At 40.5% G+C, this 16563-nt stretch overlaps 1 protein-coding gene across 2 annotated transcripts; it reads left to right on the top strand.

The window, feature by feature from the left end:
• Nucleotides 1-938: 938 nt before the first annotated feature.
• LOC137273277 (mitochondrial-processing peptidase subunit alpha-like) lies at nt 939-12597 on the top strand. Of its 2 annotated transcripts, XR_010956132.1 has the most exons (13): nt 948-1017; nt 2300-2502; nt 3199-3278; nt 4014-4096; nt 5067-5169; nt 5714-5806; nt 6423-6704; nt 7753-7964; nt 8490-8580; nt 8961-9023; nt 9622-9766; nt 10289-10537; nt 11973-12597. XR_010956132.1 is itself a non-coding variant. In XM_067805822.1 (12 exons), the coding sequence occupies exons 1-12, from the start codon at nt 962-964 to the stop codon at nt 10462-10464; spliced, it is 1587 nt and encodes a 528-aa protein (XP_067661923.1). In that variant the 5' UTR covers nt 939-961; the 3' UTR covers nt 10465-12597. The 2 variants fall into 2 exon arrangements, 1 of the variants encoding a protein (XP_067661923.1); XM_067805822.1 differs by having other exon boundaries at nt 939-1017; nt 10289-12597.
• The last annotated feature ends 3966 nt before the right edge of the window (nt 12598-16563 follow it).

Below are 16563 nucleotides of genomic sequence, written 5' to 3' on the forward strand. Positions count from 1 at the left end.
TACTCATGTGGACAATCGAACCAGAGTTTTCGGGGTGACGAGCCAATGCTTTACTACAATGCTACCCCACCGTGTATGTGTAGAATACCAATTATACGGTACCATATGATCAATAACTACAGATTCGTTTGGTTTCGAATAAGGACTTGTAAACCAGAATCTGATGTGGAACAAATGTCACTTAACTGTGCTGCTCATTATGTGATTCGTAATTCTTTATATGTGATGAGGGATCACCAAAGCTGCAATAGTAATCAAATATGGTGCTGGGTCGGGTCCAAAGTTTCTACCCGGGTACCCTATCCCCTATTACCCTACCCTACCCGGATACCCTTTATGTTCATTCCTGACATCAGATTTGCAAGAAATGGCAATATATTCATCTGCTGGGAGGCAAATTTCAATATAATATTTACATGCTTTATATTTTTTAAGCGTGACTGTAAATTATGTCTGTATATTCAAAGACAATACAACTTTTAAATCATGAAACATTTACATATTCCGTTGTTTAATTTATTGGTCATAAATGGTCCGGGTATTGAGACGGGTACCCGGGTCATCGCCGGCACGTCGCAGGTATGCATATTACCCGTCCCAGCCCTAAAATAATACATGACAAACATGCGTTCCATACATTATAACAGATACATAATTTTAAGATACTAATTTTAACTTGACAGTTTGCTTTCAGCTATTTTCATACTTGATCTTAAATGTATTTCACGAAAAGAATTATATTCATCCTTTTTTTGAGCAAAAAGGGGGCGTGGTCGATTGATTTATATTGTCGTAAATGCAAACACTAAACCATATTACCTTTATATACGTATATAACCCAGTTATGCAATATATGAAACAACATTGAAACGGGTTGTTTTCAAGTGATAGTAGAAGATTCGGTACATTGAAAAAGCGCATAGTCGATTGTCGTAAAAGTGCCGTAAAACGTTATATCAAAATGGCGACCCGCATGGCGAGTCGTGTTTGGAGAAAAGGATGTCAAAGATTAAAGAGGTATAGACCTAATTGTTGTTTTGAATGATTCATACTTGTATGTCCCTCTCTGTATAGCCTGATGTTTGTAAGCAAGTCATTGTCTCAACCCAAACGTGAATGCATATGTTTATCGAAAAGAGTATTTGTGTGACATTGAAAACCTCATGTTTTCCATGAATCGCAAACATTCACTGATGGCAGATTACAAATGAGAACGGTGCATGGAATATATGATTAGGCTACTTCCTTAAGGAGTACCCCTTTGAAAATCTGTCACAGTTTACGTGTGGCGAAAGATTTCCACCTGTAACCTCCGTTTATTACAAACCATTCTATGTTTAGGAACCCTAAAGCTAAACCCAAGAACGATTCATGGTAAATAGAATACATTTCAAGCTGGGGTTACGTGCGGAACTCTTACCAAGTATGGTATATCTTGGTGAATATTTTGTTTGATTTTTTGTGTATCTGAGAGGAGTTAACCTTAAATGTTTGCTGAAGCACTCGAAACTGTTTATTGAGTGGTTGTCATCATCGTTGAAATAGATATTTTTCCTGGAGAGGTTACAATGATCCATCAATCATCAAGCGAATATAAGTTAGAGAGTTTAGTTACACTGCACTCAGCAATATTACAGCTATATCATGGCGATGGTCTGTAAATAATCAACTGTTAATTAAACCATCCAGTGATCAATAGCGTACTACTCAGATTGGAAATGATGACGTGTCAACCAAGTATGCAAGCCCAACCACCCAGTTCTGTTAGTCTCCTGTTACGACAAGCATGGGTTACTGAAGATATATTCTAACCCAGATCTTCAAGTGCTGTGCAAAATCAGATCAGTGGAATAATGTAACACTTTGTTTGTTGGTTGTGCCACCACTGAAATGCTAGACATCTTTGAACTCACTTGGTGCAGACATGATATACTGGATGTCCAGTAGATGTATTATTAAAAAGGATTGTTTGATTGTCAGTTAGTGTCAAACTCAAATGATTGTGATCATGTTTTTGCTTTTTTGGGACTCCCAACTGTAATGATTGGAAAGGGGTGCTTGGTCTGAAAGGGGATCTTAGAGCTAGTGTTAGAGTTGGGTTTATCCTACCCTAACTTGCACACCAAAACCTAAGAATCGAAATGACAAGCAAAAGATCCATGAAGTAAAAGCCAAAGCCTGCAACCTGTGCCTATTCATGCTTCACACGAGGTACTCAGCAATTGCATTTAACGCTCCACAAAATTGCATAAAAATTCCCTCAGCCACATGACCATTCAAATGATCCTGTAATTTTCAGCAGTCCCAGATGTCGAAGTTTCTGCAGCAGCTCCCCTGGTGCCGACATCACCTCCGTGCCACTTTCCAAGCCCCTCCCAAACATTGCCACCCCCCAATACGCCTCTGTATCTGGGTCATCGGCTGATACTCAGGTCACAGTGCTCAACAATGGCCTCTCTGTGGCTTCGCAGAACAAATTTGGACAATTCTGTACAGTTGGAGGTAGGGAGAGATTTTTGGCTTTTTATCTCATAAATAACATATAGTGTATCAGTATATATAAAGATTGGTTTGTTGTTTAAGGCCACACCCAGCAGTCTTCCAGTTATATGGTGGCAGTGTGTACATAATCAAATCTGGATAATACAATATAGCGATCTACAGTTTGAGCATCAATCTGCACCTTTTCAATGGCATGACATATATCAGCCTAGCGAGCCAGCCTGACCACCTGATCCTGTTAGTTGCCTGTTATGATAAGCATGGGTTATTGAATAGCAAGTCTAACTCAGATCTTCAGGAGTATTCACTAAATCAGTTACCATAGCAATGTAAATACAATATTAAAAAGGTGAGTGTCAAATATTTAGTACTGATTCTTTGGTTTAATTAAATTGTTGTGAAATAACCATTTTTAGAACCTTTTACTGTGTCTTGTGAATGTTGAACCATCCTGTGCAATTCTTAACATTACAGTCAAATTCTGTTCCTGTTTATAATATACTCAAGGAAACGAATAAGGGAATATATAAAAGTATAAGGAATTCTTTGTTTTTTCAGAAGTTTCAAACACAGTGGAATACATAGCTTGTGAAGAAACCGAGGGAAAAGAATATAGGAAGGCTTGCACTTTATTTTGTTCCCTTACATGTTTCTATGAGTATATTTCAGTATTGTATTTCCTCTCCTATGTTTCAGTTGTCTTGGACTCTGGATCAAGGTATGAAGTTGCATACCCAAGTGGGATCTCTCATTTCCTGGAGAAACTAGCTTTCTGTGTAAGTCATTCGTTCCCAGAGTTTGCAATGACAAGAGCATTTTATCATTACAACTAAATGGTGCATCTGTTTCATGCAGGGACCTTGCTTCCCATGCACTGTCTCATCTTCAATGCACTGACAACATTGCTCATCCAACTCATTTACGGCCAGTGTGACACACAGCGTTCTGCTTGTACGCCCAGAAAACAGGGCTTCATGTGGCCCTGTGTAATCAACTCCTGTCACACAACATGAATGAGGTTAAGATATTAGTGGTCCATTAACCTTGACTGATTCCTCCCAGCTGTGTGGGACTTATCATCTTGCTTGCCTGTCCACAATCATAATATCCTTGATATCTGTCATATCCTTGATCATGATTTGCTGAACAACAATTTGTCATGAACAACAAATCAAGTATATGGAACAAGATACATCTGAGATCAACATCCTTAAAAAAGGTCCCTACCTCTCAGCTGTGAAAGGACAGTTGTTAGAGTGTTCACTTTGGATGCCAGTAACCTGGGTTTAATTCCAAACATGGGTACAATGTATGAAGTCAGTTTCTGGTGACCCCTGCTGGAATACTGCTCAAAGTGGTGTAACACTAACCTCACTCACTTAACATTTTACTTGACAAAACATTTTTACTTGCTACTACAAAAGATGTAGCTTACAGCAATGTGGTCATCATTATTTATAACTAATGGGAAGATAATCCATCACCATGATAACTGACAATTCATTTTGCAGTCAACAACAGAATATGAAAATCGGGATCACATTCTCCAAGAACTTGAGAAGCATGGCGGAATATGTGACTGCCAGGGATCAAGGTACTGTCTAAATATAGAGATGTGACTGTCGCATTATGTATATGGCAATGGAGCATATACATAGCTGTAAGAAGACAGGTATAGTCTGGTGAGGGTAGGGGATGTGTTACCATTGTTGCACTGTTTTCGCTCAGTGTGCTCCTTTTTAAGGCTGATAACATTGAAAAACAACAGCACCTTTCAAAGCTCCTGCACTTTACTTGTGGGAACATTCTGTCTGCTGATACATTTCCGCAGCTATTTATTAATCAGAGATTACGACATAGACTGGGCCATACGGGACAGTAAGCAGAAACACTACAAACCATGGGTATGGTCCTATTAACAGCGGCAGTGAACGTGACTTTCAGGGTCTCAAGGGTAATTTATTCATAGGGGAATGTAGGAGGGTGTATGTGGCTGTTGGGGGTCAAAGTGTATTAAGATCTCTGTTTAAACTACATGGTACAATTGTTTTGAGTAAATGTCTTCCTCTATGTACAAACCAGTCTCTCCATTGTTGTACCCCAGGAATCTAAAAGACCCCATGTTTTCAGACAACAGCAAGGGGCAGTTGATAAAGGGCAAATATATCAAAGACATAAAGAAATTATGAATTGATTTAGTTCAACCAAACTGAACATTGCGACTTTGCAGTGTTTGATAAACGTTTAGCAATACTTGACAGATTTTTTTAATGTCATTTCTGTCTGTAAACCATGCCCCCAAACAGATGTGTTTTGGGTGATTTCAGCATGTTTGGAAGTTTTGCTTGGACATCAAAATATGTCCTCTGATCATGATTAATTCCTCTCTCTTGGAGAAATTGGTGCTCATGCTGTCAACCATGGGTTTACATGACACAAACGTGATATAACAGGAATATTGCCTAGTTCACAGTACAGTAACATTCTCTCACTCTTCTATGTCACACTGTCGTGAGAATGTGTCATGTGAGCTTGTCAGGTCATGTCATGTTGTCATGTTGCAGAGACACGTTGATATATGCAGCCTCAGCAGAAACAACCGGACTGCCAGCTGTAATGAATATTCTGTCGGAAGTGGTCCTTCGCCCCAACATAACAGACAATGAGGTTAGTTTGAGATCATATTAAATCAATCTGACCCATGAAGATCCGGGCTTCAACAACCCAATCTTGTCGTAAGCAGTGACAAACGGGATAATGTGACCAAGTTTGCTAACTCAGTTGACGGATGTAATCGTATCACAGTTGCATAGGTTGATGCTCATGCTGTTGATCACTTGACTGTCTGGTCCAGTTTTGATTATATAAAGACCACTGCCACATAGCTGAAATATGTGGGACTTCATACAACAAACTATCCATGCTTTTGAGTTCCAACTAGGTTTTAGATGTCATAGACATGCATAACTTCACGGTTTCCATTCAACACTGAGGTGTAACGCTGTGGGATACAAGGAATACTGCGACAACAGCTATCAAACCTAACTCACTCACTCTTCTGGAGGTAATTCTTCATCGATAATTTTCATCAGAAAGATAACAGGATGGAACGAGCATACTTATCATCTTCATTTCAAAGACAAAGATCCACATCATTGTAATACAACTGATGAAGTGCTGATGTATATCTATGTGAACTGTGTTTGTAAAGCTTGAAGACTCCCGGGTGGCGATATCATTTGAACTGGAGAATCTCAACATGCAGCCTGACCCTGAGCCCCTGCTGATGGAGCTGATCCACGCTGTGAGTTGTACTTGAACATCAATCATCATGACTACTTTTGGGGACACACATTAGTGTGTTCTAGAAGAGGTGGGGTAACCTGGTGGTTAAAGCGTTCATTTGTCGTCCTGAAGACCCAGGTTCAAGTTCCCACATGGTGCAATGTGTGAGGCCCATTTCTAGCATGCCCCGCCATGATAGTGTTGGAATATTGCTAAAAGCAGCTGAAAAAATAGTCATTCACTCATTCACTCATTGTTTCTGTCATGCTGTCATGTGGCGCCTTGCTACTTTACTGTTACTAGGGTAACTGATGATTGAAAAAATAAAGACCTCATTAATCTTTAGTAACATTACAGTTTATATGACATTGGCCACTTAGTATGGTTTGATGAATGATTTGGGACGTCCTTACCTCTTTATAGGGTTTTACAAGCTATCCAGTATGATCAGACAGGTTGATTGTGTAGCCTAGTTGTTGCAGCGTTTGTCACGCCAGAGGCCATGACTCAATTCCCCACAAGGGCACACTATGTGAAGTCCATTTCCTGTGTCCAGAACTATGATATTGCTGGAATGTTTTGTAAAAGAGATATGAAACTCAATTTATTCACCCCAATATGATCTCCTGCTGTAGGCTGCCTTCCGAGACAACACTGTAGGTCTACCAAGGTTCTGTCCTACTGAGAACATTGCTGTCCACACACGGAGCAGTCTGTACACATACCTCAAGAACTTCCACACACCCAGGAGGATGGTTGTGGCAGGGGTGGGGATGGACCACCAGCACCTCGTACAGCTCACACAGGAGTACTTCATCAACAGGAAGTCACCCATCTGGACAGAGCATCCTGGGATCATTGACACCAACAAGGCAGATGACAAGTCGGTGGCACAGTACACAGGAGGCCATTTACAAGTAGGTTGGAGATTCACTTTGTTTGTACGAGTTCTATAGCCAGGGAAAAGTGTGAATATATAATGATGAATTTCTTTCTTGAGTTTGAACTGAAACCTGATGTATGGATATCGTTAAAACTTGAACCCAGTGTGTGAAATAGCATCTGCCCATTGGACCACAGCTTGCTAGTAACATGGCAACTTTACTTTACAGCCAGCCCAATTGGCCAAGACATTTTCCAAGGATATGCATTTGACGATGTCATTGACTACAGGAAATATTTCGGAAATAATTTACAAATGTGTAGCTAGACAATGTCTCTTTAGTTCATGATCAGTCAAACCATAACTTCCACAGGTTGACCTAACCATGTATCTAACACTAAATGTGATTGGTCTAGAGAAAGAATGCCTTATGCCAATGAACAGTGTTGTTCTTTTCTGATAGTATGTAGCAATCACACATCAATTTATTAATTAGATTATTTTAACACCTTATCTCCCTTATTCTGTTAACATGGCCGGCAACATTTTCAGTTATCAGCCCTGTGGGCTTGCTGGGTATATTAGGAGTTACATACGCAGTGGAACCCTGTGTTTAGTTTTTCAACAACTATAAATGTTTTGTATAAACAGCAGTTTATCTGAAGCCCTATGTATGGATTCTGTTCAACTGAAAGCCTGGGTACAGTTTACATTTTGATTGGAACCCTCTGTATGGATAGTTATTGAACCAGTAGAAAGTTTTTCAACTGAGACCCCTTGTATGGGTCATGTTTGAATGAAAACCACATGGCACACAATGTATTGATGCTGTTTAATGGAAAGCCTATGTACCCATTACATTTGTACCCATTAATGTATGGATAGTTTTTCCCTGTAGTCACTAGTATGGGTCATGTTTGAACTGAAACCAAATGGCATACAATGTTATTTGACTGAAAAGGGGCTGTACAAGAGTTTTAACTGACTGTATGTGTAAATCCTTCAATCAAAGCATTTATCAGAGTTTAACTCAAGCTCCAGATGGAATAGGTCTGAAAATGACTGTTTTGAACTCTCAACAGGTGGAGAAAGATTTGTCAGATGTCAGTCTAGGCCCGACACCATTCCCTGAACTGGCACACGTGGTGATTGGGCTTGAGAGTTGCTCTCACCAGGACCCTGACTTTGTGGCCTTCTGTGTCCTCAACATGATGATGGGGGGTGGGGGATCCTTCTCCGCTGGCGGGCCAGGCAAGGGCATGTACACACGCCTGTACCTCAACGTTCTCAACAGGTAGGGATCGTACAACAATTCATGATGAGTTATGTCAGACCGTTTTCCTTTCTTTTGCTTATTCATTCAAATTTGAGTCTGTTGAGGACTGGAAAGTGTGTATATGGATCACAATTTCACACAGCCATTCTACTTGAACACTACAGTACCTTTGCAGGCTCTGGCACAGGATAACTTCATGTTATACCATTTCCAACATCTATGTGTAGGTACCACTGGATGTACAATCCATTCAAATTTTAGTCTCTTAAGGACTGGAAAGTGTATAAATGAATCACACAGTCATTCTACTTGAACACTACAATACCTCTGCAGGTTCTGGCACAAGATAACTTCATGTTATACTATTTTCATTGCATATGTGTAGGTACCACTGGATGTACAATCCATTCAAATTTTAGTCTCTTAAGGACTGGAAAGTGTATAAATGAATCACACAGCCATTCTACTTGAACACTACAATACCTCTGCAGGCTCTGGCACAGGATAACTTCATGTTATACTATTTCCATCATCTGCATGTAGGTACCACTGGATGTACAATGCTACAGCCTTCAACCATGCCTACCAGGACACTGGTCTTTTCTGCGTCCATGCCAGTTCTCATCCATCACAGGTAAATAGCCTGCATGCCCCTTGTTTGGGCAGGGGTGACTGGCAGGAAGAACAATTCCAGGGGGAATTAATTTCAAATTTTTAAGTGTTTGTTGATGGCAAAATGAAAAGAATTTTTAAACACATTCTGTCTCACATATTGCATTTGCGCTAAATGCTCCCCTGCTGAATGGGAGTGAACAATTAGGACATGTATCATTCCTTTTCCTGGCCTCAAAGCTTCTCACAACCCATTTATAATGAGTGAGTGAGTGAGCAATGTTTTACAGCGTAAAATAGAGTCAAAGAAATATCTTGATGAAAAGCTGAGAAGTATAGGTATAAACAACATTGTATGTTCTGAATGATAATGATATAAGCATAGGCTGCATCTCCCCCCAGCTTACTGAACTTGTTGAGGTCATCGTCAGAGAGATCGTCAACACAGCCGGCAGAGTCTTCCCGGTAAGTCTTCATCAGTCTTCATGAGACATAGGTGTAGAGTTAAGGTCCTTAAGCATGCCAGGATATGATATTCGTTGATTGTCCCTGATTTTGATCGAGAGGTCTTGGTTTTACAAATTTGGTAAAATGCTGCCATAAGTATAATATTAGACTTTCCACCTGCATTAAACTTCCATTACGTCACATGACTGAAATACCATCAAAGTTCCAAGATTTGATACCTCTGATTTCATACATGACTGATTTGATACCTCTGATTCAATACCCCTAATTTGATACCTCTAACTGATTTGATGCCTTCAGTGTCATACAAGTGACTTGTTTCATACAAGTGTAATACTTCTGATTTGATACCTCTGACTGATTTGTTACCTCTAATTTGTTACTTCTGATTAATTTGATATCTCTAATTTGACACCTCTAACTGATTTGATGCTTCCAATTTCATACATGCGCCTGCTTCCATACCCCTAATTTTGACATCTTTGCTTTGACATATCATGTTTGAAACCTCAGACTCATTTGATACTTCAGACTCCATTGATTCCACTCACTAATTTGATTCCTCTGACTAGGTGATAATGCTTTATAACCCCAGGATGAACTGAACCGAGCTAAGCGGCAGGTCCAGTCAATGTTGCTGATGAACCTGGAGTCCCGGCCAGTGGTGTTTGAGGACATTGGCAGACAGGTGCTGGCCAATGGGCATCGCAAACCAGCCAAATACTTCTATGAAGAAATCAGTGAGTACCTGTCAATAGCTTCTTCTGTCATGCTACTGTAGTCCCTGCTTCAGTCTGCATTTCTCAGATGTTAAACTAGGTAGTTCTTCCTTCAGTGTCTGTTAATATGCCACTGAGTGAAGCAGAAGACGTATCAGATTCAGAGACACGAATCACATACATGGTTTCAGTGTTTGTGTCAACAAATCAACAATAGTATCAGGCTCTTGGAAACCACTGGTTCAGATGTAGCCCAGACCTTAGTACTTGTTGGCTGTCATTTTTCACACATGTTGGAAAAGTAATGAGTAGTTGAAATAAGAGTAGATTTTCCCTACTTTTAATTGTAAGCAAATGGTGTCAAAATGATGAGAGCAAATAGATATATTTAATCCATATGCTTTTTCAAATGCCTGATATCTCCATGAAAAGTCTTAAAAACGTAATGAAGTGAATATTTTGGTCATTAAGGTTTACATGTGATATTATCATTACTGGAGTGATAGAATGACAAATTTTGACACAATTTCTTTCACCATACAGACAAGATCACTGAGGAGGACATCAGAAGAGTTGCTTCCAGGATGTTACGAAGCAGACCTGCAGTAGCTGCCTACGGTTCTCTGGCCCAGATGCCGTCATATGGGAATATTGAGACAGCGCTGATTAGCAAAGATGGCCGCATGCCAAGGAAGTTCTCACTTTTCCGCTCTTCATGATTGAAGAGTTCTGTTCTCACTGAACTTGTGATAAATACACCAGACTGTCATGAGATATTGAAATAAACCCACAGCCAAAGATGATCTTGCTGGAATTTGAACGCTGGATGTCAACTGCGATTTGTGTCACATGTGTTTCACACCTCTTCCAAGCATTTGTATGAAATCTCAGTTTTATGGATATTGTCTTGGTCTAAACTTTGTAAACCCTAAAAACACAAATATTGTGACTTGTGTTGTCTTCAAAGCATTATTACAGAGTACCCAGTGTCTTTACGCTTTCATTTTCATAATGATGGATTTGAACACATGATCAACAGATCCTGGTAGCAAAGGGACACAACTCTGCAATTTGATTTACAGGACTAATTCTCCATATAGAATACATGTGTATATTCCATGCTCCTATCTTGACTGTAGGACGTGGTTGTGCCAGTGATATAGTGCTTCTTCTTGGCAGAGTTGTGTCCCTTTTCTGAACCAGGATGTTCTGGTGGAGGGTTTAAATCCTGCTTCAGCTTCCACACAATATGATGTAATGTAACTAACTAAGCTAGACAGATTCCTAACAATAACACACAGGTTTCAATGCAAAATTATTCATATCTTCTCAGTTATTTTATACATAATATATGATAATACTTACATATGTTTTATTGCGAGATACATGTTTGTCACTAATTCGCTGTAGATCACCCTGTTTGACAACAGCTATTCTGCAGACCATCCAGTTTTGTCAAAAGGAGTACTTGCATCTCTGAACTGTAATGGAAGTTATCAATATGTTTTCTCGCCCAATGCTCTCTATAGGGAGATTTATCCTGGTTATTGGGAGTTCATGCTACTCTGGCCCATTCATCTTTGCTTTGTCTTACCATCTCATCTCCTTCATCACTGACATAGTACTTGATATCCTATGCTGAAACTGAGGGCCTCTCATTTTGAACTTCAGTACAAGGCTATTGCAGCATTTTGCCCAGGTTATTCATCTCAACATAGTGCAAATAAAATACCCTGCATGACTGAGGATGGTATAGCAGAGGCAAATTTTGGATTTTGTGTGACTGAGAGAGTTTGGTTTTAAGCTTCTTTTAGCAACATTCCAGCAGTATCAAATCAGGGGACACCAGAAATGGGCTTTACACATTATACCTATGGGGGAAATGAACCCAGGTCATCTGAGTACACACTAGGCTACCCCACTGCCCCATTGATGATGGTGAAGCTGAGGCAAATTGAGGATTTGTAAAGGTGGAAACCATGCTATTAAGGCTGAGGGTTAGATGGTTGAATCGAGGGATGAATGCACTCCCTATGTCATGTTCTTCTCGTCCCCACCCTAACCTTTACCAGCACCATGAAAGTCCCTGCCAGTCAATCATTGTTGTCCGTCTCCCCACCCCCAACTCTCCACATACCTCACCCCTTATACCCTGCAAGGATATAAGTAGAGTATCCTAATGTTAAGACAAGGGCATGATTCCCCACATTTGGTACAGTGTGTGAAGCCCATTTCTGGTGTACCCCACTATGACATTGCTGGATTATTGCCAAAAGTGGTATAAAACCACTCTCAAATTGTTGGTTTCTCCAGGCCTATATTGTAGATCTGTCTTATATTCTTATTAAGTGACCAAAATGGCTGTTGTAAATGATGATATCCGCCCTTTCTGGAAAACAGTGTCATCAGAGAGATATCCGGTACCTACATGGTTTAAGGAAGGTCAGCTCTGAAAGTGTTCACCCACACACAAAGACCTGGGTTCAGTTCCCAACATAGGTGGTGTAGTTGGGGAAGCCACTTTGCACAGGAAGATGTGGTTATGCTGGAGTTCAGGTTTGATTCCCCACCTTGGTACACTGAAACCCTACCGTGGTTTGCCTCTACACCCATTTGGGTGTGTAAGGCTAATGAATGACTATGTTATCATTAGTAAATGAGATGTTCTTAAGCTGGTTTACCAGTCACCATTGTTTGTGTATTGTGACTATTGTACCCTTCATCTTTGTGACGCTCCTTTTATCTGTGATGAAATGCGGACTTCCACATAGACTAGTTACTACAGAAATGGGGAATAACAACGCATGGAGAGAAATCGTGAAAAAACCTGGAATAAACTTATGTAAGAATGATTTTGTGTTTTATATTTATGATCTTTGGGACAAGAGACGACAGGTGTTTCTAAACTTTAGAAGGGGAAAGAAGTGCAAGGAATTCATCCTCAAAAAATACTAAATGTCCCATAAATTGTCTTCAACATTAGGTTAGAACTGATCTCCCATGACCCATGACTAACGGGATCGGGTGGTAATGCTCGCTGACCTAGATGACAAATGTCACCATATCCCCGTTCCGTAGATCGATGCTCATTCTGTTGATCACTGGATTCTCTGGCCCTGATCCGATTAATTACAGACAGGCGCCATGTAGCTGAATATTGCCGAGTGCAGAGTAAAGCTGTTTCTCTTTGGTGCTTCAGTAAAATATATATTTAGGCACATAGCCATGTTTAGAAGTATACACAATGTACTAACTGAAACTTGACAGCTGCTGAGATGTGAAGAAGCAACTTTTTTTCAAGGGAGGTAACCAGACCAAAATCCAGTGGTCAAGTGTCAGATCTACTTCACGTTCCTTCACCCATGCCTCAGCTCGTATGGTCAACTGTAAAGAGTATCTAGCCAATACCCAGGAGGCATGAGGTCAGCGTATGTGGGATGTCAGTAGATTGTGGCATATCTTGTTACCTCGCTCAAGGAGTGTCTCCTGTCTCCAAATGTGGTGTCCCTGTTCAACTGCTGTACCGTTCCAAAGACGACATACACCTGAATATACACACATTGCGGACATCAGTCCGTCCGTCCGCCCGTCCGTCCGTCGACTCATTCAACAACCCATCCATGCTCCACATGCACGCACGTACATGCACACTACCGTGTATGCAACCATGCATCCATCTATATATCCACACATAAGACCGTTTTATCACTTTCAAATTAATTGTACGATTGTTTAGAATGTGCTGAAGTCATATAGCATTCATCTCAACGTAATATCCAATTTCACCTCGCCTGTGTTGTCGCTAACATTAAGTCAAGCAATAGCGAAACGTTGCTAACGACTGATAGTCCACCCAGTAGGTCATAAAAGTCATTATGTAATCCACCGACACAAAAGGAACGATGTAGGTCGCCGATATGACGGTATACATACATGTACACGTGGTTTTATTGCTACATGAACTTCACATCAAACCAGAAATCAATAGACACTGACACGAACAATATGGATCCAGTTCCGCTTTCCATAAAATATATATCCCTGAGAAGTATCTACATAATTACTGAAAAATTGTTAAATATTCCCATGTTTATTGCCACCATATACATTAGTAATCATGGTAAATGGCTATAGGTGTTTGTAAATGTTCAGATGTATGTGAACAGGTATACTCAGGTGACGTTAATCGACAGTTGGTAAATGGTGTGCATTATGGGAAATTTATTAGTTTTTGGGTTATGATTATTGAGTGCTGGATTACAGGATTATCTCATGTTTGTTCGCACCATCTCGGCGGAATAATTTTTCGACCGTGTACCTGACACACTGAACTACATGCACTAAGCCAGTACATCTTGTGATAGCTTTTGCTGCGGTGGTCTAGCCCAGTGGTTGAAGCTTTCGCTCATCACGCCGAAGACCCGTGTTCGATACTGCTATAATACTGCTAAAAGCGTCGTAAACCCATACTCACTCACTCACTCACTCACTCACCCACCCACCCACTCACTCACTCACTCACTCACTCACTCACTCACTGCACCAGCACTGGCTGGTACCAATACTTGATCACAAAATAATGTCAGTATGTCATAGCCTAATCCAGATTTCATTGTTCTTGATTTCTGAATTTTCTGTGTTTATTTTTTTCTCAATTCGACAGCATATTAACGGGATATATTGAAACAGTAGGCTAGGATTGGAGAACTATGGTGAACTGAGAGAGCCAACACCCTTTCCGTTTGCGGAATGTGGATTCATCACATGGGTGAGGGTGCATTGGTGTAGAGTAATGGTTAAAGCGTTCTCTCATCACGACGAACATCCGGGTTTCGATTCTTTATGTAGGTGCAATGTGTGAAGCCCAGCCGCGATGTTGCCGGAATACTGATGAAAGCGGCGTAAAACTAAACTCACTCACCTACATCAGAGGGTATATTCGGGACTGAAAAGTGTGGCACTGGCAAGCACGTATATCACATTTAATTATCAGATTCAACATTTCAAAGTAAAAGCGTTCTTAATCGATTCATTTTCTGATATATTGTCGAGTGAATTCAATTCTAAATATTAATTTAAACCTTTTATTTTAAGCGCAAATGATGAAGATGAGTGTATTTGAGATTTAGGGAACTGGTGGTTAGAACGCTCTCAATTGACCGGTCTTACAATCTGCTTTCAGTATTTTTTCAAAGATACTGATTGTGAGTAAATTCACGTTTCAATATGTGCGATAAAATTCGGTTTATCCGAACAGTAAAGATTAAAGTGGAATAGTGCAGGAAATCAGAATTTCAGATGAACGAGTCATTGTTTATAGTTACTAAATTCATGTAGTTTTTCTATGTTGATGAGTTTCCAGATTATCGGAGTCCGCATTATCGAGAGTAAGCCTCAGTCACTGCTTTAATCCACATTAGTACAGATGGCGTAAGCGTTAGACACTGCTTACTCTCACTTATGGTATTTAAAAGTTCACTGTCCCCATATGTGCCGTGTACGAAATAGTTCTCACCCCTGAATACTAATAAAGCAAAGCTAATTTGAAAATGGTGAGGTTTATTTATCAAACTGTGTCCTTGTTATGATTTCCTGTGAAGGTCCCGGGGTAGAAGAGGCCTTCAGCAAACCATACATGTCGCGACCCGTGAGGGTCCCGGGGTAGAAGAGGCCTTCAGCAAGCCATGCTTGTCGCGACCCGTGAAGCTCCCTTGGTAGAAGAGGCCTTCAGCAAACCATGCTTGTCGCGACCCGTGAGGGTCCCGGGGTAGAAGAGGCCTTCAGCAAACCATGCTTGTCGCGACCCGTGAGGGTCCCGGGGTAGAAGAGGCCTTCAGCAAACCATAAGCTTGCCATAAAAGGCGACTATGCTTGTCGTAAGAGGCGACTAAAGGGATCGGGTGATCAGGCTCGCTGACTTGGTTGACACATGTCATCGATTATTTACAGACCTCCGCCATATACATGGAATATTGCTGACTGCGGCGTAAAACTAAACTCACTCACCCACTATCATCAATAAGCAGCTTTTGGAAGGAAACAGACCTATTATCATTATGGTTATTGTGACAGGCAAAGTTGTCAAAGAATTTGATTGTCACGCCGACCGAACCACTGGTTCTATTCCCCACATTAGAACAGATCGATTTTGGCACTTAAAACTCGTTACATAGCTGAAATATAGCCGATGCGAATTAAAAGGCAACCCACTATCAATTTAACAAAAATAAATTCAAAATAGAGCCCAAACCTACAAAACAAATAAATCGATTCAGTGTGCACTTTCATTTGTATGACAACATCAATATATTAAACTAGTAATGTTAAACTGAAATTGAATATAATTATTCGTGCATATTTGGGCACTGAGCACGCATGCACTGGAAACCACGTCAGCCATTCTGTCGACTCTTTCATTGATGCGTCCATGTAGCACACGGAAATGTTCAAGTAAATTCTCCCAACTTACACCCCGCCCTTCCATCGTGCACAGCTTGGTTTAATGATGGTGAATATATAAACCGCGCGCGGTCCGAAAAGACGATCGATGTGTGCAACATGTGTTTACGTGCGAAGTAATTCCCGTTTAGATATTTCTCCAAACACGTATTCCAACGAAAGCAGGTTACCTCGAGAAGAAACCCAAGATTTCCATATCATTTGGATTATTTATGTTAAACGTATTTTCAACTCGTACCGGAGAAAAACATGTTGTGTTCTAGAATCAACTAGTGGGCATTGATTATATGGGCGTTCCGTGTTATTCTGAAGCGAGATGTGACAATATGTGTGAGTCATGGCTACAATCAACCGTCTGA

Source organism: Haliotis asinina, chromosome 2 (genome assembly GCF_037392515.1).
Source record: "Haliotis asinina isolate JCU_RB_2024 chromosome 2, JCU_Hal_asi_v2, whole genome shotgun sequence".
NCBI classification, from domain to species: Eukaryota; Metazoa; Mollusca; class Gastropoda; order Lepetellida; family Haliotidae; genus Haliotis; species Haliotis asinina.

Coding starts and splice junctions, on each gene's coding strand:
- LOC137273277 (XM_067805822.1), top strand. CDS start 962: ATGGCGACCCGCATGGCGAGTCGTGTTTGGAGAAAAGGATGTCAAAGA. Junction 1,018..2,299: donor GGATGTCAAAGATTAAAGAG/GTATAGACCTAA, acceptor TGTAATTTTCAG/CAGTCCCAGATGTCGAAGTT. Junction 2,503..3,198: donor ACAATTCTGTACAGTTGGAG/GTAGGGAGAGAT, acceptor CCTATGTTTCAG/TTGTCTTGGACTCTGGATCA.